Source organism: Podarcis bocagei (assembly GCF_964188305.1).
Source record: "Podarcis bocagei genome assembly, chromosome: 6".
NCBI lineage: Eukaryota > Metazoa > Chordata > Lepidosauria > Squamata > Lacertidae > Podarcis > Podarcis bocagei.
Window position 1 is genome coordinate 80460265 of NC_138130.1, and position 27962 is coordinate 80488226.

The 27962-nt window shown below is 41.6% G+C and overlaps 1 protein-coding gene across 8 annotated transcripts in view; it reads right to left on the reverse strand.

The window, feature by feature from the left end:
- The window catches only part of FRY (FRY microtubule binding protein), a 189903-nt gene that overhangs the window by 13482 nt on the left and 148459 nt on the right, over window positions 1–27962 (reverse strand). For all 8 annotated transcript variants that reach the window (XM_081197846.1, XM_081197845.1, XM_081197840.1 and 5 more), the window contains 15 exons: window positions 27086–27207; window positions 25835–26022; window positions 23845–23939; window positions 21034–21641; window positions 20634–20731; window positions 20365–20535; window positions 16203–16343; window positions 14800–14982; window positions 13709–13870; window positions 13067–13141; window positions 11457–11627; window positions 4124–4324; window positions 3212–3373; window positions 676–842; window positions 1–190 (listed from right to left, as the gene is read on the reverse strand). In XM_081197846.1, coding sequence (XP_081053972.1) covers window positions 1–190; window positions 676–842; window positions 3212–3373; window positions 4124–4324; window positions 11457–11627; window positions 13067–13141; window positions 13709–13870; window positions 14800–14982; window positions 16203–16343; window positions 20365–20535; window positions 20634–20731; window positions 21034–21641; window positions 23845–23939; window positions 25835–26022; window positions 27086–27207 — 2734 coding nt within the window. The remainder of the gene's footprint in view (window positions 191–675; window positions 843–3211; window positions 3374–4123; window positions 4325–11456; window positions 11628–13066; window positions 13142–13708; window positions 13871–14799; window positions 14983–16202; window positions 16344–20364; window positions 20536–20633; window positions 20732–21033; window positions 21642–23844; window positions 23940–25834; window positions 26023–27085; window positions 27208–27962) is intronic.

Genomic DNA, 27962 nt, shown 5'->3' on the forward strand with positions numbered 1-27962 from the left:
CTTAAACAGGGAGGAGAACACATGAAATGTATATACTGCACAGGAGCCATCCGAGTCACACATGAGCTGGTTCATATGGCTACGCCAAGCTTCTTCTGCATCATCACATGCAGCTGGTTGAAATGCAGCCAGGATAGCAGAAAAGAAGGGAGACGGAGGAGGCGAGACATTCCTGTCGCCTTCTCCAAAACTGAAACAAAACCACAAATTCTAGGTTAAGAGCCGATAGCGAGGCTACGCTACTGTTGTTGTAGTTCCAAATAAGAAACTCAAAAGTAAATAAGTAAAAAGAACAGTTAAGTGAGGCTACATGCCATTTTGTGCCCATGCCTACGCCCTATTAATGAGGACAGAGTGTAAAGGATCTGATGACCTGATTTGACCCTATCCTCAAATTCAGGACTGCCATGTAACTACATGTATTCTGTGCTGAGAATTTCCTGTTCAATGTCACATAGTAGGCATACCTTTATAGGTTAAAGCACTGACTCCATATATTTAACAATAATTGTTTTATCTTGCAGCTCTTGGTTCTATTGTTAAGAAACTGATTTTAGTCAACTGAACTGCCTCACTGTGTTTTATGGAATTTATTATTATTTTTATTTAACCACTTCATTTTATTTTTTAAAAAAGCAGGATATAAAAAGTTAAAATAAAAAAATACATACATACCTGGTAAGTGCATATTGATCCATCAACCGGTCACCTTTTTCTTCAGTCTCTGTCATATCTAGGCTAAAGCTGTCGCTGTATTCAAAAGCTGCAGGGAGTTCATTTGTAGAGCCGGAAAGATCATCTTCCTGTACAGAGGTATCTTCCTCTTCTTGGGCACCTTCAGTCTGGGGGGGATTGAATTGGTTACTATTTATTGTTATCCTGCCCTTCATCACTTTCATGATCCAATAATGGGTAACAATAATTTAAAAACTATAATAAAATTTTAAACAAGCTATCTGCAGTAAAACACACCATAAACAACAAAGAACTACCATTATCAGAACCTACCAAAACAAAAAGTACAGGAAATACCAAATGTATTACAACAGGTACATGCAGTAAAATATATCTCATCACTTTCTGCTGAAAGCTTAAGAGAAGTTCCATTTGCTTGTTTTATACACCTTGTGCACAAGATGAGGGTTTTGTTACTTAGTTCTTTGCTACTCCAGAGACCCTGTTCAGATTATATTTCCTCCTCATATAGTATTCAGAAAGAGTTTGAGAACAGATCGCAGGTAAAAATATCCTACCCACCCAGAGAAGTGAATAAATGGATCAGAAGATTAAGCTAAGAATACTCTAATTTAGAGACCAATGTAGGTTTATTATGGGTGGTTCTTTTTGTGGTCTCTAAGACTACAGAATTATTGATCCCTGTTGGTGTGGTTTAGGGTCAATCTGCATAGCAGTTGGCTGGACCTTCAGGAGGACACACACTTTGTTTGCATTCTCAAGAACACTAGCCTTTATTTGCATCTGGTATCATGGTAACTCCCGAGGAATGAACTGAAAATCTAAGGTAGATATCTGAATTTTTGATGTTCATTAATATCTACAGGAAGTTTTGGGTCAGCAGGACCATTTATCAATTCCTCTTTATGGCCACTTCCTGATTGTTATCAGCAACATTACTGGGCCCAGGAATCGGCTCTCTAAGGAGAATCCTAAGCCTGGCCCTAGCAAGGGTTGCATAGTGGCAGCTAGATAGTTATCAATTGGGTCCCAAACCAGGGCACATGTTTCCCCAAGTCTTGAGTAAAACTACAGGAAGGGAGACTAAGGTAAGTCAGGTGCTTTGCCACCAGATCTGGACTTCTAGCCTGGTCCATTGCTGCCTTTGCTCATGGGGATGTGTGTGCGTGTGAGAGAGGGAGAGACAACAGGATAGGGACCTGGGCCAGGGTGGAAGTCATGTGGTTTCCTGGTTCCTTGGGTGAGTATGTTGATGGAGTGTGAGGACTGTGGGTTCCCTGCACTCCCCCTCTGTACTAGAGACCACTACAGAGTCCAGCACTTCCTAGATGCAGGTCCCATTTAAAGCACATGGCTTCCCGCAAAGACTCATGGGAACTGTAGTTTGTTAACAGTGCTCTGAACTGCAGCTCTGTGTAGGGGGTGGGTATAGTTCCCAGGATTCTCAGGGGACGATGACCATGTGCTTCAAACGTATGGCATGGATGTGGCCAGTTTCCACAGAGGTTCATTGGGTTCTGCTCCCCAACCACACCCCAAGTTTCCTTTGAGTTTCAGATTCCAGAAACTCCACTATACATATACATATGGAACTCACCACATGGCCGTTGGATCCTGTCTGAACAACCCCGATGCAACACAAAACTTAAAGAGTGAAATGCTTTTTGCATACAGTGAAAATGAAACTTAGCGGAAAGTGGCAAAACCTAACTACCTACTTCTCTGAGATGATTTCTACTGCCATTACTGATAGGTTACACTTCATGTGCAGCGACAAGTGCTTTCTCCCATAGAGCGACCCATTTTTTGTTCCTGCTTTTTCCCCCTAACCCTGCGGCATCATAACATGCCTGCAGCATAAAGCAATAGTGTTGACACTTCACTGGCGCAGCGGTCAAAATGTCCCATACAAAGCACTTATTTAACGCGGCAGGGGTCTGCCTGCCTCTAGTTTGACTTACCAGCTCTGTCAATATTTCTCAAATAGAAGCATTTCCCAAAAAAGTAAGCTACAGAAACAAATACATGGTATTTCTATTAAACTTTTACCAACCTTTGATAACTGTGTCCCCGGCATGCTTCGTTTCAGGCAGCTACACAGAGCAGCATTTACATTCTTTTATTTACCAAACTCAGTGCATTACTGTAATCAGCATTCTGAAAGTAGACCAAACAGGCAAGAATGGAGCCCAAGGCAGGCAGCTGCACAATACAGCGCCCACATTTTTTGCAGGGAGGGGGGAGAATGGAATTCATGCTTCCACCCACAGGACTATTTTTTATTTTTATTTTTTTGGTACTGCTGTATAAAGTTGGTGGAAGGGTGATGCTGGCAATTCTGAAGGCTGAGAAACTCGTACATTTTAACTGACACTAATTATAGCTGGACATGCCGAATCAAAGTGTACAATCTAATGTAAAGCAATAGAATTGGATATTTGAACCGACAAACACCATATCCCGAACCACCGCTCCCCCTCTATTTAATAAAATTGCTTAGATAAAATTCATTCACCTTTGAGCCTTCAGACACCTGGAGATTATTCATTTCAGGCAAAGAAGCATTAAAACTGGACGTTCTTGAACTGAAAGGAGGCGGAGCTGTTGAAGATGCTTCACATGGTGTGGAAAGAGAGTCAATGTGGTTTGTGTCCTCAGAAGGGGAAAGTGTCATGATCTGTTAAAAGAAGGAACAAGGCTAAGGCTAAAGGCAGGATGGAATTCCTCCTGAGGAAGCGACACTGAAATGAAATGGGAGCTTCACAAACCCTTGCATTGCTCATTTTCAGTGGAGTGTGCGCAAAGCAAATTGGTGTGGATTGTTGCCCAGCAAATGACACCATTTTTCTATGAAGAGCCTCTAAATAATAATACTGAAAATAATGTAATATTCTCCACTAGTAATCACTATACAGTTTAAGCTTGTGATTATATTAATTCCATTAAGCTTTCTGTGTATATTAAAATCTGTTTTAAAAAGCCTATTCCAGGAAGGTTGCTTTCCTTCCTTTTTGATGTTTTACGGAAAACAGAAGTTACATTATCAAATGGGGGGGGGGAGAGTTCAAGGGGGCCATTTAATTGAATGTGACATATAGTAACAAATGGAATAAAGACCCACTTATCCTATTTGATATTTTCTGTACGCAGAACTTGCCTCTAACAGTGCAATCCTATATATGTCTACTGAGAAGTAGGCTCAACTGGATCCAGCGGAGCTTACTCCTGAATTGCTGCCCGAATCTTTTTATGTTTGCCAACTATGAGAAGAAAATTAAGAAGAACGTACTTACCTATGTAGGGTCTAACCCTTTCTGTGTTGCTAGCAATCAGTTTAAGTGTAAGAATCATGGATTTCTTTTCATACATTATATATATATATATATATATATATAATCTTCGAGCAACCTATAATTTAACTACTTACTAGTTGCGACTGTTCTAGAATTTGACTTGTTGTTAGGTCTTCCTCCTCCGATGACTCATCCGAATCTTCATGGTTTATTTTGTTTAGGCTGGGTGTACTTCCTGAAAGCTGGCTTTCTTCCAGAAGCTGCATATCACACTTGTCCAGACTATCAAGAGAACGCCTGCGTACTCCCCAGTTGAAATTGTCCATGCTTTCACCCTGCAATCACAGCATTGGTTTGTTTTCTCTGCCACAACAATTCTCCACCCCCCCCAAGCTTTATTTAGCAACATTTCATAAGGTCAGTAAGGATTTAAAGAAAGTTAGACTTTTAGCTGCAAAATTATTTTTCATATAAATTAGCAATATATGAATAATAATAATAATAATAATAATAATAATAATAATCCATAAATATGAATGATCCAGAAAGATGAAGCTACAGCAATTCCTAAAGGGAGCTGACAACATTGTGGTCAACAGATTCCTTCTTCAACACCCAAAAAGTCGCCTGCATGTCAACTTGTGATCTTCAATGGGGAGGTGCACTTTGAGGACCATGGGGTAGCTACACCCCCATTTAAAAGTAAACGGCACCATCCGCTGGACAGCATTTCTATCCACTGAAATTATCGCAAACGGTTGGAACAGCAGCAAAATTGTTTTCATCGATTGCTATTTTATGCATTATGTGTTTATGAAAAGAGCACAATAGCAAACCTCAGGCAAAATATTCCAGGTTTTCTGTACGACACACATGAACACAATACTCAAGTGCAGAGTGAAGGCAGAGCTAACACTTTCAGTTTAGCATGCACAATGCAAGGTGTCAAATCAGCAGAGCCTTCGGTTTTAATCCCACTTTTGCTTTACAGATTAAACATTAATTTCATAGGTACAATTTTTTTTAAAAAAATTAAAACCATTTTATTTTTGACATTTTTTTAAAAAAAAGGAAAACAAAGACATGCTCTGTTTTATTCCTAGTTTAGGTTTTACAGCACAATCCTATACTTGTTTACTCAGAAGTCAGTTCCCCTATGTTCAGTTGAACTTACTCTTTAATAAGCATGCTTAGGATTGCAGCCTCAGCCACTGAGACATGTCTGATTCTGGAAATGAAGCCTGAGTATTTGTGGGACATTTTTGCCAGTCATATGCTTACTAATAAAGCAACATTTAAGATATTGGCAGGTAGCACTGAAACAAATGTAGAAACCCAAATTTTAATGTTTCAGTAAAGATAGGGGCTGGTAAGAGGATCTAACTATGACTTTCGCCACAAACTCCAATTCCTCAGGCATGTTTGGAAAGGAAAAATCTGGATTTTACCATAAAAAACTGACAGTTGTCATTATTGCATTTGCTTAAATGTAAACCTTTTACTTATTTGAGCATTTTAACATTGGAGTAATGGAATGCAGGAAGCCCACAACTTATCTGGGGGGTTGCGTTCCAGAGATTGCACCTAACACCAAAATCACATATGGTCAAAACCCGTTAGGTGGGATTGCCAAAGTTATTTGCCCTGGACGCTCACCCCCTTTCTACTTATTATTTTTTACATTTGCCATGTGTGTAAAGCTGAACGTGCACATGTTAAACGTGTGTAAGTGAGGGGGACGCTCTCATCACTACCTGGAAATTTTGGGGACTGGACCTGGGAACCTTCTGTGTGCAAAGTGGAATTGCAGCCTTTCCCTATTCCTGTTAAATGTCTGGAATTGGCACAGAAATTTAAACTGGCAGGATCTCTTGAGCATTACCATTAAAGACTTCAGTTTTATTCAGCAAGAATCAAGCTATGCAATTTTATGATTCTATATATAATTTGAACTCTTTTTTTTTTTGCACAAATAGCTGGAATAAATACTTGTACATATATCCATATATACAGTATGTTTTTTAAAAAATTTAAAAACCTAGCCACAATGATATGTCACTTAGAACCTAGTCAAGGTTCAAAGATTGCAAAGAATGGGAAAAGCAGATGAACAGGTGACTCCCATTCACCCTAGGCTTCTATGGGAGGCAAGGCAGAATATAAATTGAATAAAATAATAAATTTTCTTATAATGCAATATTATGGGCTTTCACCAATGATTTTTTTATTTCATGGCTCTCACTGTGAGCGAGATCTGTGAACCCCACCTTGAGATTTTATAGTAAACTTAACACTTGAATCAGTTCCTCGTTCTTTAGAACTATAAAACATTTCTAAAGCATAGCAAGAAGTGGAACCTTCGTTAAACACATAACACACACACACACACACACACACACACACACACGCTGAAAAAGCAGAATATATCACAAGATACAAACAAGGCATTACATCTACTAGCACATGTGAGTTCAAATAGCATTATCTTACCTGAAGTTCCTGAATAGCAGATATAACAAATAGGAAACAAATAAAGAAAAGTATTTGTAAACATACTTAATTTAAACACACTCTTTATAGACATTAGCCCTACAATCTAAATGAATGCTACTAAACTGATAAACTTATCCCTTCTTGTAACTTTACAGAAGCTTAAAAATACCATGATACTGATTTCACAACCTAATTAAAAAATACTGAATCGTGGCATCTGGCGACTCTATGAACAATCTAATCAGCATTTATCTGTGCATGATATGAGCAACTGGAAAACAAGGTACGAAAAAACGGTATAGCAGTTCCGAACACTGTTTAATTCCCATATATGTACAGGAAGTTCAGATCTACCACGTCTAAATTATTGGTCTATGAAGTCGCTGAAGCATGGAGGATTGCACGGTGAAACAAATAGTCACCACTTCTGTCAAGCCGAAAGTTGCTTCTATGTTTTTAATTGTTTTAAAAGCTATTTGTTAAGGCATTTCAGGGCAAAGACGTTAAGATTCAATAACAGGAAACACGTTACAGCACTGCCTAATAATACTGCTATTGTTAAGAATGAATGTGTTTTTCCATTATATACTCCACTTTTGAAGGCTTTGTATCTTCAAAGCAATCATTCCAGCCTGGAGCTAGCCTGTTCCCTACATGTAAACTCTGAATATGGGTCACAAGAGTCAAACTTCCCATGTGAAACCTGGAGCGGTTGAGAGATCTTGCGGTATTTCAGACACCGTACAGTTAACTTAAGTCCCCAGTTTGAACTATCTAAGTAAAGGGGAAAGACCCTCTGCTATTTCCGTTCAGATTCCTGACAGACTAATTGCTATTCCTCCTGAAACTAGTGGGTAAACAGCATTATATTTTTGAGAGAAAATGGGTGCTTTTTTTAAAAAAAACACCCACCTTTATCTGTTTGCATAGCTTTATGGCAAAATAAAATAAAATAATAATAATAATAAAAAAATGCATGAAATGCATTCACAGAAATGGGATGGCCTGTTTATAACCCAGAGAACTGCACCAAAATGGGCAGACATGGTAGGTATAATGGCTCCTTTTGTCCACGTCACTCCTTTGTCTACAGCAGCAAGCAAGGCTGTGTGTCTGAATACTGCAGATAATAGCCGAAGTGCATGTGCAAACACTGGCTGAAAAGCAACTGCAGCTCACTCAATTTCTTAACTATGGTTAAGAAATCAGTAGTATTCCAAACCCATATTAGGAGGCACAGTGGCTATGCCTGCAAGTAACAATGTTTATTATTTATTAAATTTCTACACCATCCTTCATCTGAGGATCACAGGACCGTTTACAATATATATTAAAAAAACACACACAAAAATGTACAACATAGTAACAAACAGAAGCAATACCCCCCCTTTAAAAGGCCATAGATTATCTAATTAGTCAAAGGCCTCAGAGGAGAGGAATGTTATCGCCTGGCAAGCCTTCCTGGAAAAAGCATTGCATAAAGGGCATGTAAAACAATAAACCATGGTTTGGTGCTACATGGATGAGTCTCAGCAAACCCAAGCAAATTGCCAGACTCACACATTTCCTCCCCCCTTTCCTTTGGCCTAGTAGCTGGGCCGGGGGCCCGGGGTGAGATTTCTGCCAAATTTAGTTTCACTTTTAAGGATTCTCAGATTAGCATTACTTGCAAATCTGCCAAAGCAACCTCTCCTGCGTTTCGTAATATACCCAAACGAGGGGTTACAAAGCTGGCGTACTAAACTACCGAAAAGGTAAAGGTAAAGGACCCCTGACAGTTAAGTCCAGTCGCTAACGACTCTGGGGTTGCGGCACTCATCTCGCTTTACAGGCCAAGGGAGCCAGTGTTTGTCCACAGTTTTTCTGGGTCATGTAGCCAGCACGACTAAGCCGCTTCTGGCAAAACAGAGTAGCACACAGAAACGCCCTTTACCTTCCTGCCGGAGCGGTACCTATTTAGCTACTTGCACTTTTGGGTGTGCTTTCGAACTGCTAGGTTGGCAGGAGCTGGGACAGAGCAATGGGAGCTCACCCCATCGCGGGGATTCGAACCACCAACCTTCTGATTGGCAAGCCCAAGAGGCTCAGTGGTTTAGACCACAGTGCCACCCGCGTCCCAAACTACCGAAGGTTTGCTTTAAACCAAGATGCCTGGTTCAAATGCAACACTAAGTGGAAATTCTTTAAAAGCAGAGAACAAACTCAGATGCTCTCTTACCATATGCGCAGAGAAGGAAGAGAAAAGAGGGGCAAATGCGTGGAGATGTTACATGGCTGAATGATGTAACATACATGGAAAACTCAAGCACTGTGCAATGTGGTACAATGGATTCTATCAATACATTACCGTAGTAAGTTAATGCATTGCATTGAGTACCACTTAGCAGCTTGTTTTTGACCCCTTAGAAATTAATAAATAATTTAGGATTCCTATAGCATGAGGTTCTACTTGCGCAATGGGCTCCCCAGAACCCCGGAGCAGATTTTGAGGGTGTGTGGGAAGCTGAAGGGAAGAGGAGGGGGAAGCCCTGTTGCATGAGCCAAACAGCAGCTCCATAATTTCTCCATTTGTACAACTCATTTGTGGCAACCAGTGTTTGCCTGTAGTACGACAAACCAATCCATAATTCCTCTTTAAAAGCTGTTTCATAAAGTTTATTAAAAACTGGCTTCTGAAAAAAAGACAAAGCAGGACTTTGGATTCTCTTCAGGTGAAAGCAAGGGAAGTCTTACTCATAGCAAACCCCTTTGTCCACAGTGGAACATACTGCTGAGTCAACATGCACAGGATTTCACTACAAATGGATTGAATACCAGTCTGAGCACAGATTTTAAATCATGCAAACCAAAGAGCTATTCTCACGCACTAAACTGAGTTAGTCACACAGGTTTTAAAGAGAATATATTAAAGAAAGCTAGGATAGCATTAGCTAGGTGGCAATTCTTTCTGACCCCCCCCCCCCGGAAAGAAACAATACTTACTTTATTTCTCAATTATATTTATATATTTTATTGCTGTCCTACTTGCAACCTCTTCAATCAAGTACCATGAAAACCAGTGCTCCTCGACTGGAGCTATTAAAGGGCTAATATAGAACAGCCTTATGGAGTTATCACGACACCTTCCCCAGCAGCTTGCTATTCTTCAGTCCCCAAAGGAATTTGCTTCTGGAGTGACTGGCTACTTACTTGAATTCTTTCCCCTACACTAGTTTAATTGCTGCTTATCCAGCTGTTGCCCCATTGTATCAATTTTGTATCGCAGCTGAGGCACCTAATTGACTTTACTCATTAAGGTGCACTAAGGAGTTTCATCCTTCAGTCAGCCCCAGCCCCACACCTCCAACTCATCTGAATGCAGCCCACAAGGCAGGCTGGCCCTCCAGCTGTTGCCCAACTACAGCACCTATCATCCCTGGCCGTTGGCTATTTCCTGGAGTTGATGGGTGTTCTTGTTCAGTAGTATCTGGAAGGTCAAAGGGGATCTATACACACTTGCTGTTCTACTCCAAGCTGCAGGTGAGGATTGCATTTTGAAAAGTTAAAATAAACAAATGCCTGTGTATAGAAAGCTAGCCGTGTGAATTATTGTTGACCTGCCCCTGACACCACAGTGACCTCCATGTCAAGAAGCCAGATAAGCAACTCTGCCAGCTGCAACTGCCCAGCAGATCACAGATTGGCCTGGGACACACTCTAGGGCAGGGGTCAGCAAGGTTTATCTTGCCTGGGCCAGATTGCGCCCGTGATTTCTGGCATCTGCACAGATGTGATTTCCGCCTCTGCAGACGCAATTTCTGGTGCTGCAGAAGGGAGTCCCTGTGCTGTGCTAGTTTAGAGCAGTTGCGAGTGGGCGGCTTGGTTCAGGGGTGGTTTGTGGGCTGGTCAAACGACCTCCGCAGGCTGCTTCTGGCCCATGCGCCTTAGGTTGGTGACCCCTGCTCTAGGGGAATTTATCTTTTGGGTGTAAGGAAAAGAGGGAGGATGGCATGCGAATGCCCTCGTGGATGAGAACGCCTGTCCAAAATTGCCCCTCTTTGCTTTCTGGCCCTGTTTCCCCTCCTCCTCACTTAACCGCCCTTTTCCCCACAGCGCAACGGATGTGGCAGTGCCTTGCCTCCTCCAGCCCCTAACGCTGACGTTTTCTCCAGTCAAACAGATATAATTATTCCCAGAGGGAGCAGATCTGCATTACCAGTAAAACGCCTTACCAAAAAAAAGAAACAAAATGAAGCAAAAGCAAGGCGTTCCAATACCCTTCAAGTATATGATGTAAGCTGGATAATATGCCCTCGCAGCAACTCCGGTCAAAGACAAACTGACAGGCTTTTACCTGCCAAGACCTGATTGCAGGCCCTCGGGCTTCTGTTTTTTTCCTACGAGAGCTGATGAGAATTGCTAACACCATAGAGTGGAGCAAAAAAGGCACAGGGGCTTTTAAGTGCTGGGGATTTCATCGCGTTTGTGCTGCATAAACATCACATATGCACATACACACATGCACGGGCCTATGCTTAGGTTTTGGGAGAGCACTGATGAAAGCATCTGATTATAAGGCTTGTGCAGTGTGTTCATTAAATTCAAAGCATGCATCCTGTTAATGATTGGGCATGTCAGACATTTGGCTGTACTGAATCTTTAAAATTTTAATGCACGGAAACCTTAGTATCACTACAAATCACTAAAATGTTCAGCCCTAGTCTTCTGTAGCATGCATTAAAGTGTGTATTGAGGGTTTGTTTTTGTTTTTTAAAAAATGAAGCATATAAAGAGAGAAAAAGGTGTATGTTTAAGGAAGGGGATAGTAACCTGTCGAAAGTTAGGCTACCGCACTAACACTCTATAAACACTTATCGTTGCTCAGCTAAGTCTTTGCTAGAATATAAAGAGGACATTATTTACTGTTGGGGAAGTGCTAAAATGTGGCTTAATCTGCAGTAAGAGCAAAGTTTGTTGAGAGAGAATGTACCATACCTCCCCATCCTCCAGCTCCACATCGAGGAAATCGAAATCCCTAAAGACTCTGAACTGCTGCTCGCTGTTTGAATCGTCCATGTTCTCTTGCTCGCGGGCTCCGTCCTCGGAAGCCACCAGGCTCGTCTGGTGCTCAATCAGATCCAAATCTCCACATGAAGAAAAAATCACCTAAAAGTCAAGAGGGATTTTTCTATTAAAAACAAAACAAACTCTTCCTCTACGACGCTCTTTTGTTAGTCTAATGGGCTTTTCAGAAAGCTGTACACACCTAATTCCTTCAGTGGGTATTTTTAGAAGGCTCCTTTTTATTATTTATGTTGGACAGGTGCCTTCAGATTAAACTCATACTAAGACGCAACTATGAGCTGCAGGAACACGTCCAAGCTACCTCCTAATGGGTGCAGATTGATGCTTCCTTAGTATTTATATGCATTTATGGGAACAGAATGCAACTGCGGGAAGGGCACGGAAAAGGGGTAAGCCAGCCCTTTTGCTTCTCAGTTGTTACAAGGGAAAGCATGCAGATGAATTAGAATGTGTTACATTTCAGCTGTTATTATTTACAAATATGTTTGAACTTCATCATTCCACAACCATGGCGCTAACTGTGCTTTTCCATCAACGGGGGAAGCTTATTTGTGGACTGTGTCTACACACTCTTAGATGCAAGAGAGGGTAGGGGGGTTGGGGGAGAAAGTGGGAGAGAGAGAAGTCTGTCTGCAGCAGCTGTTTTTCCAACTGCCTCTTACAGCTGATTTTCTACAGTTACTGATTGGCATCAGTTTTAGCAGAGGAAATGGCAAAAACAAAAACTGGAGGGTAAGGGCATTCCCCCCCCCCAAACGAACAAATAAATGCAGCATGTACATTTTTGAACTTGGGGTGGGGGAGTGGGCAGACTGAGAAATGTTAGGCAGATTATACAGATGTACTACTAGCCATTTCTTGTCACCTATGGAAGACCTGACTCATATCAGAGACCCGTATGTTTAGCCGAAAAGGAATTCCAACAACCACAGTTTCATTTCTACCCTATCCTTTTATCTCCTATTTTGTTTCCGTATGTATAAGCCAGAATGGACTTTGAATTCTTAAATTTCTAAAATGTTCAGGAAGTATAACGGTCAGAGGCAGATAGTCACAATGCCTAAATGAACAGTTAAGTAATTCTGAAATGAGTTAGCCAGCAAGCCGTATCTTAACAAAGCCATCGAGAGATAATTGCTTGATAAGGGGAGTGGGTAGACACATTATTTTATTTTAGTTACTTAACAAAATTTATATACCACTTGATTCTGGTAAAACCTCTACGGGCTAGCAAGAAGTATCATGGTCAGTAAAGAGCAGTTAAAAACAATTAAAACATGTAAAAATAATTAAAGCTTAAGAGTAAAAGAGATTAAAACACAGCAGCATCTACATGTATGGATAGGCTTGCCTAAACTAACAACAATGTTTTAACAGGCACATCTATTGCTTGCGTTTGGCTGAGAAACAGCATTCATTATGGAAGGGTCACATCATGCCAGCAAACTGAAGATAAAATTTAGAGCTGTACCTTTGAACTGTTTATGAATAAGCCCTAGAAGGAGAAATATGAGACTTACCGAAGGGTTTTTGCTGAGGCCGACTTCTTGACCACAAAGCGTAAGAACGTGCACTAACTTTTCTTTTGTCCTTTTCTTTTTTAAAAAAGGGGGAAGACAGAGAAAGAGAGAGAGAAATGAGTTTAAGCAATGCCACACATTTCAGAGCTCAAATCATAGAAGAAAAAATAGGGAGCATTTAACAAACATCGAAAGCTCCACTCCTGATGTCTCCTAATTTTAGCCAAACCTTGTCTCTTATAATTTCATATGGATAAAGTTTTTGTAGGTGTTTTAGGATTTTTTTCAAAAGCTCAATTCCTGAAACTGGGTAGGCATTTTGTTTACTTATAAAAGTATTTATATATCACCCTCCCATAAAATATCAGGGCGGTGGTTCAGCAACATTTTAAAAAATTTAAAGCAATACAAAACAATTTTTAAAATGATGGGCTACTCAAGAAAAAGTTAAACCACTACCTAGGCCTGTTAGCACAAAAAAGGTCTTCAAGAGACGCCTGAAAGTCAAAAGTGAGGATTGTCTGCCGAATGTCTGCTGAAAGTGTTCCACAGCATAGGGCTGAGTTCCGCTTGAAGTAAGACATGTCTCTGTAACACGGGGGACAACTGAAAGCACTTCTCCAGATGATCCCTAGATTTTACCTGAGAATACTGAGGCCTCTTCCAGCTAACAGGAACAAGGACATTGGAGTTAGATCCAGAAGATGTTGAAGAAGTGCTACGGGTGACAGGCATTATTCTAGGCTTTCCATCCCTGCCTGAAGAACTCTGTAGCTCATCATATCGCCTCCCAATAATTGGAGTCTTAAAAGAAAACAATGAACAGTATTTAGCATTTTGAAGGGCTTTACAGTAAGAGTTTTTTGACGCTGGACCCACGAGAGGCGGTGGACTTTCCTTCCTTGGAGGTTTTTAAGCAGATGTCGGATGTCTATCTGTCATATATGGTTTAGTTGAGATCCCTGCATTTCAGAGGGTTAGACTAGATGACCCTTGGAGTTCTTTCCAACTGTACAATTCTATGATTCTACAATTCCATAAGGCAGGGCTGAAGAGCACTCCCTAAGCATCGCCCTCTGGAACCACCATCCAAGTAGGACCAGAACCACCACAAAATGGTGCCACCCACCCCTAACTCAGTCATTCCAGAAGGATACCATGGTCGATGGTATTGAAAGCCACTGAGAGGTTGAGGACAATTAAGAGGACACATTTCCCCCCCTCTCAACAGAGGTCATCATACAGGGATCTGTTTCTGTGTCAAAGCTGGGCCTAAACCCCGATTGAAGTTGATCTAGAAATTAAGTCTCCTCCAAGAGAACCTGGATCTGATCTGTGGCAACCCTGGATCTGGTTTGTCCAAGAAAGGGAGATTAGCAACTGGCTGGAAGTTACTTAGATTTTCCAAATCCAGGGAGGGTTTCTTGAGGAATGGTTTTTACCATTGTTTCCTTTAATCAGGCAGGGACCACCCCTCTCTCACAAGGTGGCGTTAATCCCCGCCCCCCGGCCCAGCCAGCTGTCCCCTCCCTGCTAGTTTTTATCAGGCAGGAGGGGCAACAGTCCAAAGTGCAAGTAGTCAACCACACAATTCCAAGCACCTTGTCCACATGCCTCAATGAAACCCATGTTTAAGATTATGTGCTTTAAAATGATACAGTATTTCTATTTGCTTCAGCTTTCAAAGGGATATGCACTGTACACGCAGATTTATCGCAACAAGAATATAGTACCTCCGAAATATCAAAATGGAAGTCTAACGTTTTCCCAGGTAGTTCTTTGGAAGCGTTGTTCCATACACGATGTATTTCCATTTTTGAAAGATCGCTGTGCTGCTGGTAGGAGGGCAAAACCAGGCTTGCTGAGCGCGAAACTACCAACTTCAATATATTTAGGGCTTCTCGCCAGTGAATGCTCTGGAAACAATTTTTCACAAATATATAGCATATTATATATTAAGTGGGAACAAAATCTACAAGAAGAGGAAGAACATCACACACAATAAAATTACTTACTATTAATTAATTACAACATAACAATTTGGGTGCTCAGTAATAATACTAGTTTCAAATGCAATACAGGTTTGACAATATATACACAGAATGTATATATACCGCACAGAGTTAAATGAGAATATTATTATAGTATATTATCATCCTTTTCAGACCATGAATTAATTCTCCAACTGAGAATAAAGAGGACTGAATCAGCTTTGAATATTTTTTCCTGTAACGCTGGAATTAGGCACAGAATTTTACATTCTTACATTCTTGCCTCTTGTTGAAATCATTTATAACTTTTGTGTTTCCAGCAAAAATCAAAGAATACTTGGGTAGTGTTTGGACAGGAGTCTGATTTTATTTCAAGTATAATTTAATTGCACAAACATTTCCCTGAACCAGGACCCTTCCTCTGAGTGACAGGTTAAGGATGGAGGGGGGGAAAGGGGATATGGAGTGCAGTGATAACTGCAGTACTTTTGCCTTTTGTTTGTGCTCTCCTTTTCCTTTGCCTTACTCCTTGCAGAAAAATGCCAAATTGTCTGGAAATATGTATCTCAGAAGCAGAATGAATCAGAGTAAATGCATGCTATTCTGGGTGTGAATTCTGCAACTGATTCTGAATGCAGAATTTGGATTTAATGTCTACAGAAGTTGGGGCTGACTGAAGCAGCAGTGGTGGACTTGGGAGTTTCAAATTTCAGCAGCACCCTGTGCAATGCTAAGATTCGGTGCCCCCCGCCTCTGACGCTCCTTTCTACAGCATTGTTGTGGCTCCCCCTGCAGCACGGCACCCAATGAGGTCAATCTGGTCATGCTACCCCAAAACCACCTCTGGCCACAGCATATGTGCAGCAAATCAGACACAATGCCAAAGCATAGCTTGCCACTATGTGAACAAGCCTGGTCTGTGTTTTCTCTTCCACTTCCCCAAAATTCCCCCTTCTCATTTCTCATGTGATAGTCTGCCATATTTCAGAGGAAAGGTTTGACTTGCTACTAACTTAGGAGTGAAAGGGAAAGCTAGGTTACATGAGGCCTTTATATTTTATATGAGTCCATATAAATCCTTTTCTAAATGAGTGAATAAGCACTGGTTTTTTATACAAGCTCTATGAGGTGCATGCAATACCTACCTGCACATATTTTTCAATGGTCTTTAACACCTCCATGTTAAACTGTTTTACGGGAATGCCTGATAGGTCCATATAACTAAGAAGACTATAGATTATCTGCAGAAGGGACTGTTGCATGCTGGGAAGCCCCTTTTCCAGAAGCTGTGAGAAAACATAAACAAAATCATAATCCTTACATTAAAAACACACCAATTTTGCTGTTAAAGAGGTAAAATGGTGAGAGTTGTGGGAGGAACGCAACGTTTCACTTTTCTAATCATTCCATCAGTGCTAGCATTTCAGTTTATCTGGTGGAATAACCTCCCATCTCCTCCCGCCTTGCACTGTTATGGGGGTTCTCCAACCCCCAGAGAAGATTTGGGGGGTGTAGCAGGCACATGGTGTATGTGTGGAAGAGTCCCATTGCACTAGTGGGACTTATTGAACTGGCTCCCGCTAGTACACCTATTTAGTTGAATCCAGCTCCTAGATAATAACACTGAAGATCATAGGTTAGAATCTTACATATTAGTGCACTCGGCTACATACAGATATTCTATTTTGTTATGGAACTCAGATGCAACGTTCTGAAGGAAGTCACTTTGCGCCAACTTTTACAATAAAAAATTAATCTATGGAACCTAAACATCCCCATAGTTCATTATCTAAGCCAGCCTATCCACAACGTCCTTGTTTAGCCTTCTTCCACCATTGCTAACCTCTGGCCATGTTGGTGCTTCAAAAGCAAATGTGCTAACTTTCAAAAGCTGGTGCCATTACTGCTTTTTAAATTTCCAAGGAGATTTTCAGGTGTTTTCTTGCATCTATTTTATATGTCCTTCAAACAAACTTGAGTGCACAGAACCAAGTTGTGGAAAGGAATACCAAGAGCTCAATATTTATATAAATCAAAATAATGTAACACTTGGTAATGCTATTCTGGTTCTCAGTGAACAGTCACAGGAACTATCATAACAATTCTAATACATGGAAAAAGAACTCACTTGTGTATACATTCCTTGTACAGTCCAGGATGATAAATCAGCATAGTCAAAACAATGCTGTAGGAGAGGCAAGATAACAGTTTTTCTTGCACTCCAATGATAGAAGCAAGGAAACTCCGGTTTGTTCAAAAGAGGCTGACATTTTATCAAAAACTGCACATCACAAGGCTATGCCAGGCGTAGGCAAACTCGGCCCTCCAGATGTTTTGAGATTACAATTCCCATCATCCCTGACCACTGGTCCTGTTAGCTAGAGATGATGGGAGTTGTAGTCCCAAAACATCTGGAGAGCCGAGTTTGCCTACGCCTGGGCTAGGCTTACACTGAAGTACATTCCAAAAAGAATGCAAGTTTATGCAGAAGTCAGTTCCATTTATTTCAATGGAACTTATCTCTAAGTACGTTTCACAAACCCATAGACTTGATTAGTCACAATGCTTTGTTTCGTAAACTTTCATTGCACACTGTGACAACATCCCTGGCAACCTTTAGAGCAGGGATGGTGAACCTACAGTCCGAAGGCGGCCTGCCAAGTCATTTCAACTGGTCCTTCAAGCCGCAGTCAAATCAATGCATTCCAAAGGCACCTGTTCCCCTCCTCGCAAAAACTTCGCTTTGTCCTCTTGTGTGTGTCTACCGCCAGGTTGGAGGTTCTCAGGAAATAGGAGGGAGAACTCCTTTCTTTTCCCTGAACACCTCTGACCTGACAGTACGCAAGTTGAAGAGGCATCTTTGTGACGTCAGAAGCAGGCACCCTATCACATCACTGTAATGGGGAGGGCTAGAAACAGTCATTTATGCTGCAGAGAACGATCTGTGAACAGCAAAATAGAGTGTTTCCTATCCTCCCTGTCACAGTGCTGTAATGAGGGAGCTGTCTCTCTCAAACAGTTCAGAGAAAGAGAGCGTTTCTGCTGTTTATGTGTGTGTACGAGAGAAGGTGCCTCTGGAAAAGAGGTTTATTGAGCATTCATCCTGATTTGCTTGCACAGAGGTTATACAATGTCTGCTGTTTATTATGCATTTGTTCTAATTTATTCATTTTTAATGGTTAATATCTGTTCTCAGAGTCTCCTGGGGGAGGCATTCCTTTTTTTTTTATAAAATTTTTATTGGGTTTTCACATTTTTTATAGACAAAAACAAAACACATAACACCAAAACAAACATAACAAACAACAAACATGAATAGTTCCCGAAAATCTTATTTTCTAACCCTGGTCCTTGACTTCCCCCCACCCCCTCCCTTGCATCCCTATTCCCAAGTTTGTGTCAGCAAGTTAGTATTTCTTCCGTCTTAATATTAGTCCTTTTATAAAAACAAAAATAAGTTTTCCCTAAGTTGGACCCCAATTCTCTTCCCTCGATTTCTCATTTTTTCCTGAATAGTTTCCTTATTACTAAACCCCCTGGTCTTGAGTGTTGTTTAAATTTAGATACTTCCCTCCCTCCCATCCCCGCTTGGCGTCCTTTCCCAAGACATGTCCAAAATAACAGTTTTTAGCCTGGATTCCGCACATCCGAGGCTCTCAAATCTTTGCCAGTCCCTCTCCGCCGGTTTTGTTGGTAGTCCTTTTTGTCTGTCATCGAGTCTCGAAAGATTTCCTTAACAATCAATCCAGTCAGTCCATAGTCTCTTCCCATATTTAAAGGCAGCTGCTGAGGAGTTTCCACTAGGCCCGAGTCTTGATGATAGTCAAAATCAAAATCAAAGTCTATGTGGAGGCCCCAATTATACTTCTTTATTTCCAGTTCCTGAATTCCATAAACTCCCAGGGCCTCCACTTTCATCTTCTGTGTCTTTCGTAGGTTTACACTGGATTTAATCCAATAGTCTCCTTGCTTGTATTCTCCAGATGCCGGATTCTGGTTAGTATTTTCCCACATAACTTGTTCTCTTTCTTGTTTTGTCTTCTCCTCTTCTTTGTTTATTATTTCAAATTCAGCTGTGGGTTCTTTCTCACTCAGATCGTCATTACATTCAGCAGAGCTACTTGTTTCCAAATCCAAGGTCGTCAATTGTTTACTCATAGCTGTAGTCTGCTCCTGTAAAGCTCCCACCAGTGAAAACATCCTTTCAATTTCTCTCAGTATCTTTCCACCCACAGCCATTGTAATTCCACAGAATTCCCCCTAGAGGGAATCTGGTTGCTGAATGATCTTTTCTCCAACAATCCTCTGTCCTGTTATTGTTTCTTTGTTTCCCACAATTTTAGTTCAATTGTAACTCCTTTTAATCCGGAGAGATCTTAAGTAGCAATTTTTTCACTGTTAACAGTCCATTTGACAGCTTTGACAGCTGTCAAATTCTGCTCCTCTACACAGGCTCCAAGGCAGATCGCTCCCGGGCCCGGGAGGGAGGGTTGTTTACCACAAAACAAAGTCTCTTTCAACACTCCACTCTCCTGTTCAAATTTGCCTTTCTAAATCTTGGAAGTTGCTGTCTTTTTAAAACTCACCCTTTACAGGGTAGGCGCTCCAGCTTAGCTCTTGTATCGTTGCTCTGGATCGTCTGCAAGGGGGGGGGGTGGGGACTTCCTTTTGGCTCACCCCCCGGTCGTCTCAAATTCAAAGGATAAAAATTTTTAGAGTTCAGTTCCAGATTACTCACGGGTTCTTTTTTCAGTCCGAATTTCAAGGAAGGAAGTCAGCGCTCTCCAGTTATGGCTCGCGGCTTTGCTCAGCGGCGGTAGCGATCGACTCTCAGTGTCGCGCCGTCCCCCGTATCCCCTCCGTAGCCTTTAAAAAGGCTCATTGCGAATCAGGGGAGGCACTTGAGACACCCGCCGAGTCCTCAGTCCGCAGGCTTCCGCGCCTGCGGTTTTTAAGGGTCCCCGTGTCGCCGGCACGGCAAAGACCCATCCACCGCTGAGCCGATTCCCTCCGGAGCTCGGAGGGAATCCGCCATTCCTGGATCGCGCCAACCCGGAAGTCCCTGGGGGAGGCATTCCTAGCCTTTGGGCCAATTATATTATTATTATATACACACCTACACAAGTACACACACAAATACACAGGAATTCCTTCGCTGAATCTTTGGGAACATAATGTGCAACCCCTAACCAGAACTAAACCCAGTTCACTTCAATGGGGCTTACTCCCAGATAAATGGGTTAAGATTACAGCCTTAGTAAAGCTGCCAGTAGAAGACAGAAACAAGACCGAGTAGTAGAAACATACCTCAGCTAAATACGTAACCATGTTCAGAGTAGTATCAGCAAACGTTTCATGAAGGTAACGGCAAACGACGTTGACCCAGGTTGCGCAGTCTCTCGTGTAGCTGTGAGTTTTATAAAGAGTCATGACATGGGCTAGGTTTGACAGCTTGGGGTTCTTTTCTTCTAGACAGACCTGATGACATATAAGGAACATGAAAGTTATGTTAACAGCGATCCAAAAACAACCCTGGGATTTAATTAGACCTACGACGAATTGAAGACGGATGGTACCTGAGCAATCCTTTCTGCGATATCCTTGCAGAACTGATTGGGGCCATCAAAGTGCTGAATTAAATGAGGCAGGAGGCAAAGAACATTCAATGGAAATCCTGGCGCATACAAAAAAGTAGAAATTTGAGAAGGCATGAATAATACAGATTTCAAACTACTTTATGCTGTCATAATAAAGGCATATATACCTCCACTTTAAAACATCCTGTATTTACATAAAAATGTGTCAAGCGCATGCAGTGTGATATTATATTTGGAGGATTAGTTTCTTATATGCAAAACATAATGATTATTATCAATTGCTGAGGGACATATTCCTTATAATAGATACTTGACCTTTTAGCTAAAAATGCAGAAGAAATGCAATCAATCAATGAAACAAAACATCTATCGTCTGTACCTATGGCTTGGGAGGAATCCACCATGGACACGCGGGAAACCGGGGTCAACAAACTGAAGAGCTGCAGCGTAAGGTCCGTGGTGGTAAGGGAAGTGAAACCTTTCAGCAGCAGCTGCTGGAGCCCTGAGAAATCTGTCCATTTCAACTGCCCTTGCAGCTTTTCTAGCTTTTCCCTGTTTTCCACTTTATCCAGTGGCAAATGAACAAGCAGCTTATTCAGCAACCTCAGCGCCATTAGATATTCAAACTCAAAATCGGATTCCATCAAAGCTACAGCAACCCAGAAGATGGTGGCTAACAGGTTCGTAGGGTTGTTAATATTGTTCGGGTCTGTGAGGCTGTCTTTTAAAGAGGACGAGCTCCTGGTTTTGGGGGAGAGGCCCTGCTGAGTGCAAGCCTGTATCCTGTCGAGGGTGGCACTGCGAGGAGGGTCGGAGGATCGGTCCACATCCCCAAACTTTTTTGGCACTGAAAAGCTCCTCTGGTGCCTGCTGCGCTCAGCGGTTGCCGTGTTGCCACCTGCAGTTCCTGCATTGACATTCAGCTGCCCTGTACTCTTCCGATTTGCGGTCAGCTTTGAACTTGACGTTAAATCCGGTGATGATGAACTAAGCAAAGCAAAACAAAACAAATGTTACTGGGCCCAGTACCTGGAGATCCATGTGAACAGGAGCTGCCCAATTCACGTCAACAGTAAAGAAGGCCTCACTCATGCAATCCCACTCCAAATACAAAACACTTCTCAGCAGTTAAATCAATTCCTCTTCCTTTTTTGCTCTGCATGCAAATAAGAGAACTCATATGAACGCTTTGGAGTCACTGGATCCAGAAGACGGCATTAAGAGCAATTTCGGAAGGCCCAGTTCTAGACTTAGGGTCTCAGTGTACTTTGTATTATGGAGATAAAGTTTTGCTGCCTTTACACGATTTGCAGAAACACAAAACACTGAGGGAAAGGAGCAAAAATGTGCAAGTATGTTAACGAACGTAATTTTTATAGATTTGAGAATTTTGAATAGAGGATATGGTTTACCTGGGTGCAGAATTTGGTTATTTATTTATTTTTTAGGGCAGAATATACACAGCCTATACCTCAAGAAGATATAAACCAAAAGGAAAATATGGGTAAATTAGATGCAAATAGAAACTGATGCAATCATTGGCAAACCCAGCCATAAGGTAAGGTGAAGACTAGCGTCTAGTGGGCAGGTTTTGGGTTGTGGTCTGCAGTGTAGCTACATGAGGCATATACGTAGGATTTTTTTTGCTGAGAAAGCTGGCTTGGCCCAGGAATGAGCTCCATTCCTAGCTGTTGGGTAAGTCTTCAATTAGACTAGAAGGGAGGTGCCTGTATATTAACTGGACCCTCATTCTGAGGACGTTTGCTTCCTGCCCAGCTGCCAAATAAGGTTAGGCTTTTAGGTAAGATAATATACTGGGCAAGTTTCACACAGAAGGGGCAGGTTAGCAGCAACCTCTCCATGACTGCGTATATGGAATGAATGCATGCAATCTAACTTTTCAGTTCTCCACTTTTCTCTAACAGGTGATAGGAAATGACATCCCTCCAAGGCAAAGTCTGCCTTGATTAGATTGGGAGGACTTGGCCAATGCCTCTGAAAAAGCAAATCAAACAAGGACAACACAGACAAACTGGGTTCTGTATCCCATCATCCTCCACATTCTAGGAACCATCATCGCAAATTTATTAAAGGGGGTAGAGGAATGCTCATGAAAGAGTTGTGTCAGAGATCTGTCAACGCAGAGGCACATGAAACCCAGCCTTGACAATATGACACCGAGTCAAAGTCAAACACAACCATTCATGTGGCACCCAGCAGAATAGTTTCCTCTGTGGGCCATTTAAATAAAATGCCCATCATTCCGCTGTTTGAAAGAATTAGTAAAACTGCTGTGATTGGTGACACAATGGGAACAGAGGTCACCATTGCTGGGAAGGAAGAAAGGAGGGTGTTTTTCCCCCCTTCCCACTAGTCACAGTTCCGTTCTGTATCCCCAAAGTCAGTGCTTCCAATCTCCTGAAGTTAAGCGGCACAACTGAGATGGGAGAGGGAAGAAATATGGGAAGAAATATGCTCAAAGATAAATAGAATACTTTACTGATAACCCTGAAGAATGGCAACTACTGATATCACAGAATGGACTTTGGTAAACTTAACTAGCTTGATCCACTGGGGGGGTGAGTTGGGATATTGCTTTTGTATATTTTTCTCTTTTTTGTAATTGGTTTGTTTAAAAAAGATGAGGTAAATAACACTCATACATCATTGACTTCTGGTCCCACTTACCCTTAAACATTGTCTATAACCCTGAGATGGAAATGGACAATAATTCAAACTTTATTGTGCCAAATTCTTTTGCTGAACTACGGTACACCTGCAACTTACGCTGGGGTTACATTACAGGAATGGCGCCTAAAGCCAAAATCGTGTATAGTCAAAACACAATGGGTTCAATGGTGAGCGGGATTGCCAAAGTCTTTTTCCTCAGGCTCCCTCCCCCTTCCTACCCCCTTATTGATTTTTAAAAAAACTTTTTGTAATGTGCACAAGTTACCATACTTTCCCGTGTATAAGACAAGGCTTTATTCTTAGAAAATTATATTCATAATCGGGGGTAGTGAACTGGGGGGGGGACATGGGATTGGTTGATGCCACGAGCTGGAGATTGTCAGTGGCTACTGGTCATGTTATTGGTGGCTGCCTCAAGGGCTGTTCAGAGAGTGTTCTGCCTTAATAACCTGGGAGTTTTACTGAAAGGGCCCTTATAACTAAGAGGCAAAACTCCTACCGAGACAAAACTGTCAAAAGATCACTGTTCTTCAGGCAGTCGTACAGATTATCCACAGTAGCCTCTAACGTCAGCAGCGCTTCCATAACGTAGCCCTGCCAAAAAATGCAGAAAGATAGTTACTTAAGTATAAATGCCCAGCCTTCCTCAGCAGTATTCAATATGCCTGCCGCCTAACGTTTAGCGTTTCTCATATAATGCTGTTAATCACAGTTATTCGACCTCTGGAACTAAACTCTGAAAAAGACGGACCATTTATGATGAATGGCTAGTTCTGGATACTTTGATAAACATAAATATTAGCTAATTATTTAATCATTAAGTAAGCATGACTTCAGGTTCATTAATTCAGTTTCATTAATGTGTGAACAAAAGAAACTAAAAGTCGGTGAACGTGATTATATCCCTGCTATCACTCCTTTGGTAAAAACCTCATAGTGAGCACCTTCTCAGACCTGGAGCAACACTGGATAGATTCCACAGTGCATGAGATGTCAGGAAAGATATAAGACCTGCAGTCTGTCCTACTTTGTTGTACAAGAGTGTTTTTCATTCTCTGTACTTTCCAAAAATAACCGAAGACATTTTTGCTTCAACAAATATTTCCACCTGGATAAAAAGGTCTCATGTTCATTTTTAAGCAGTGATTTAAAAATAATAATAATTAAAAAACTATTTTTAGCTGTTTTTGGATAGATGTGTAAATTACGTTGGCACCCATGTAAAAGGTGATTCATATTTTAGTAAATAATAATAATTCTCTCTCAATTTCTCTCTGAAGATTCTCATTTGTTGCTCCCAAATACTCAGCTCTGTGTTGCTGAAGAGAACCAAGAATGCAATGTTGCCTGGGAAATTTTATCCTTGTATGCTCTCAAGAGTTATAGATGTTAGCAACTGCTGTCAGATCATATGCGGGAAACCATTATTTATCTCTTTTGTTTTAAGTAGAGGGCATTCCAAGGCAAGTCTTTTCCAACTGCTCCTGCCCATGAATCCCATGTCTAGTCTTGCTCCAGTTCTGAGAAACTGAACTCTGTGCACTGTGATGAAATGGGTTTGCTACACGCCGCCATTGTGAAATCATGAATAAACTCTGTACTGCCAATTTCTTTTTTAAACTCTCTGTGCAATGCCACCATCTAAACAAATCAAAATCCAAACATTTTCTTCTCCACACATCACAACGATGTTTAATCAGGACTCGTACAAAATTTATTCAAGAAACAAATATGCGAGCAATAGGAATCACTTTTAATGTCTCCAGTAGCTTTGCAACGTGTTAGCAAATTAAGTTCCAGTCGTTTCAAGCAAACACGGGTGATAGCTCTATAGCACATGATACCATAAAAAAGGCTCTCTCCCCAGCGGCCATCCACCTCACTGTATTTTTCATCCAATTCAGGAGAGGCAGTGGATGTGCTGGATTAGTGCCTGGGCATGGTAATAGATTAGATGAGAAATAATAAACTGAAACCCAACTCAGAAAAAAATTGAGGTAGTGGTGAGGGGGTGGTTTGTTTGTTCTGGTGAATGGTGTTCAACCCATTCTGAAGGCAGCTGCGCTTTCTCTAAAGGACTAGTTTTTAAGTGTGTGTGTGTGTGTGTGTGTGTTTTAGATGATGCACCATTGTCCTTAGAGGCCAAAATGGCTGTTGCGGCTATACTTGGATGGAGATAGCCTGGGCACAATTACCCACGCTATGTTAACCTCAGGTGGAGATTCCTGCAGGGTGTTGTGCATGAGGCCTTTGAAATTGGCCTGGAAACTGCAATTGGTCCAAAATAGGACTGCCAGACTGTTAACTGGGACTCTGCGATCTGATCATGTTTCTCCAGTGCTTTGTCAGCTGTGCAAACCCCTGGCATCGCTAGGTAGGAACAGGGAATACTCCTGTTCAAAATTCTGGAGAACCACCTGTAGGTCAGTTCAGACTAGACTGATTGTTTCACTTCCTCTGTTCTTATGAATGCTGAAGCATATTTGTACCTGAATCTCCTCTCCATGTTCTCCTATAACTTCCACTAATCTTGAAAGAAGATCTGACAGTGCATGTGCAGATAGAGGTTGCTTTAGAGCTCGAAATATCTGGAAAGAACGGCCAGCATAATGTCTCGAAGAACTGGAAAGGGCTGTTTGCAACGCAATTTCGCTAAGATGCTGCTCCAAATGAAAACCTAAAGTGGGGGAAGAAAAAAATTCATACTGTCAAATGGCAATTGATAAATAATGTGGGAGCTCACAAATTTTAATTTACAATCATTAAAAATTATGGTCAGGCTAATTATAATATTGACTGGCTGCAGATGTAAGCAGCAATAGCTTTAGGAAAAGAACTTGTGGTGATGGTAATTAGGGCAAAGGGCTGAGGTCAGAAGCCCAGGCCAGGAGTTATTCCCTCCTGCAAATCCTGGTAAAATTCTTCCACCCAAACAGTATACAGTGGTACCTCGGGTTAAGTACTTAATTTGTTCCGGAGGTCCGTTCTTAACCTGAAACTGTTCTTAACCTGAAGCACCACTTCAGCTAATGGGGCCTCCCGCTGCTGCCACGCCGCCGGAGCATGATTTCTGTTCTCATCCTGAAGCAAAGTTCTTAACCCGAGGCACTATTTCTGGGTTAGCGGAGTCTGTAACCTGAAGCGTATGTAACCTGACGCATATGTAACCCGAGGTACCACTGCAATTATGAGCATAGGCACTCTTCAATTACTGCTCATGGGGAGCAAAGATAGGGTTCTTGACATCCAGAGTGAAATGGCTAATATGAAAATATTTGCACCATCTAAAAATTCTAAAGATAAAGCAGACTGCATGAGGAAGTTCTTAAGGCATCTCCAGGTTGGGCTGGGAAAATTCCCTTTCTGAAATCCTGGGGAGTCACTGCCAGTCCTCTAGTGATCCTCCAAGTGTTGCTGGTCTGGGAGGATGGAAATCGTAATCCAACAATACCTGGAGAGCACGGGTTCCCCATCCTTGGTATAGGCAATACTGAACTACACAACAGACTTGACTTGGTATAAGGCAGCCTATGCCCCTATTTTATGTGAATAATCACCTAAAATCAGACCATAACAATTAATATAGGTACAGAAATTCTCCCCTGCTCCCCTTTTTGTTAACACTACAAAATGACAATTGCTTGCAGGGATGGTATGAGAGAAAACGGTAGGAATTATTCAGCAAAACAGCACCAGTTGAGGGGCACCATAAAAACAACCAGCACAAGTTGATTCAATACCTGATTTGGAATCTTTAAAGACAGAGACAACATGACGCAAGAAGTTGGTAAGCTGCTCTGCACTCTTTGTATTCTGGTTTTTGGGAGTGATGTCTTCGTGGCACCAAAGAGGACCAAACGCCCTGAAAAGAAGAAAAAACACTTGCATTTTTCTTTAGTATCCAGTTTTTAAAAAAGGTATAATGAAGCTGCAATGTCGCCTCCTCTTTCTCCTAAAGTGATAAAAAAGTGGACTCCATCCCATTCGTTCTGATACACATTTCAGAAATGCAATTTATCCCATCCTTACAAAGCAACTCATCTTTTTCTTTTTACTACAATCTATTTGAGATAATAGCAGAGCTTTAGTTTTCCATGGCAAGCGAAGTGCAAAGCAAAAGGAAATTTATGAAATGCGAATGTCAGGTACGGCGGAGAGGAACCTTCTGCCATTTCAACTTTCGGCACAAAAGCAGTACTTTGGAGCAGTGGGGGCCATGCTCTGTGACTTCTCCCACTCACTTTGTCTGTGTCAGCCCAGCGAGCAGCTAGTTCTGCACGTTTTGTTTCTCTTAAACTGGGCCATCTTCTTCCAAGGAATACAGATCCCAGTCAATCAGGGATCAGATGCCTAGTATGATGACATCACTAAGGACAATGAGCCAAATGGAAGTAGGGGCCATGTTTTCCTGCATTACTAAAGGGTTGCAGGGTCAGGGGTGGGCATACACACCTGCTACCTGTGTCACTTTAGAAATCATCATACAAGAGGGGAAGGTGAAGTGCAACTCTGCAGCTGATACGGTCTTACCGTACTGTAGCCATTTCATTGCCTGCTCTGGCTAGTGTTAGTTCCACCAGGTAAGTGCTTTTCTAACCTGCTGAGCTGCAGCTGTTC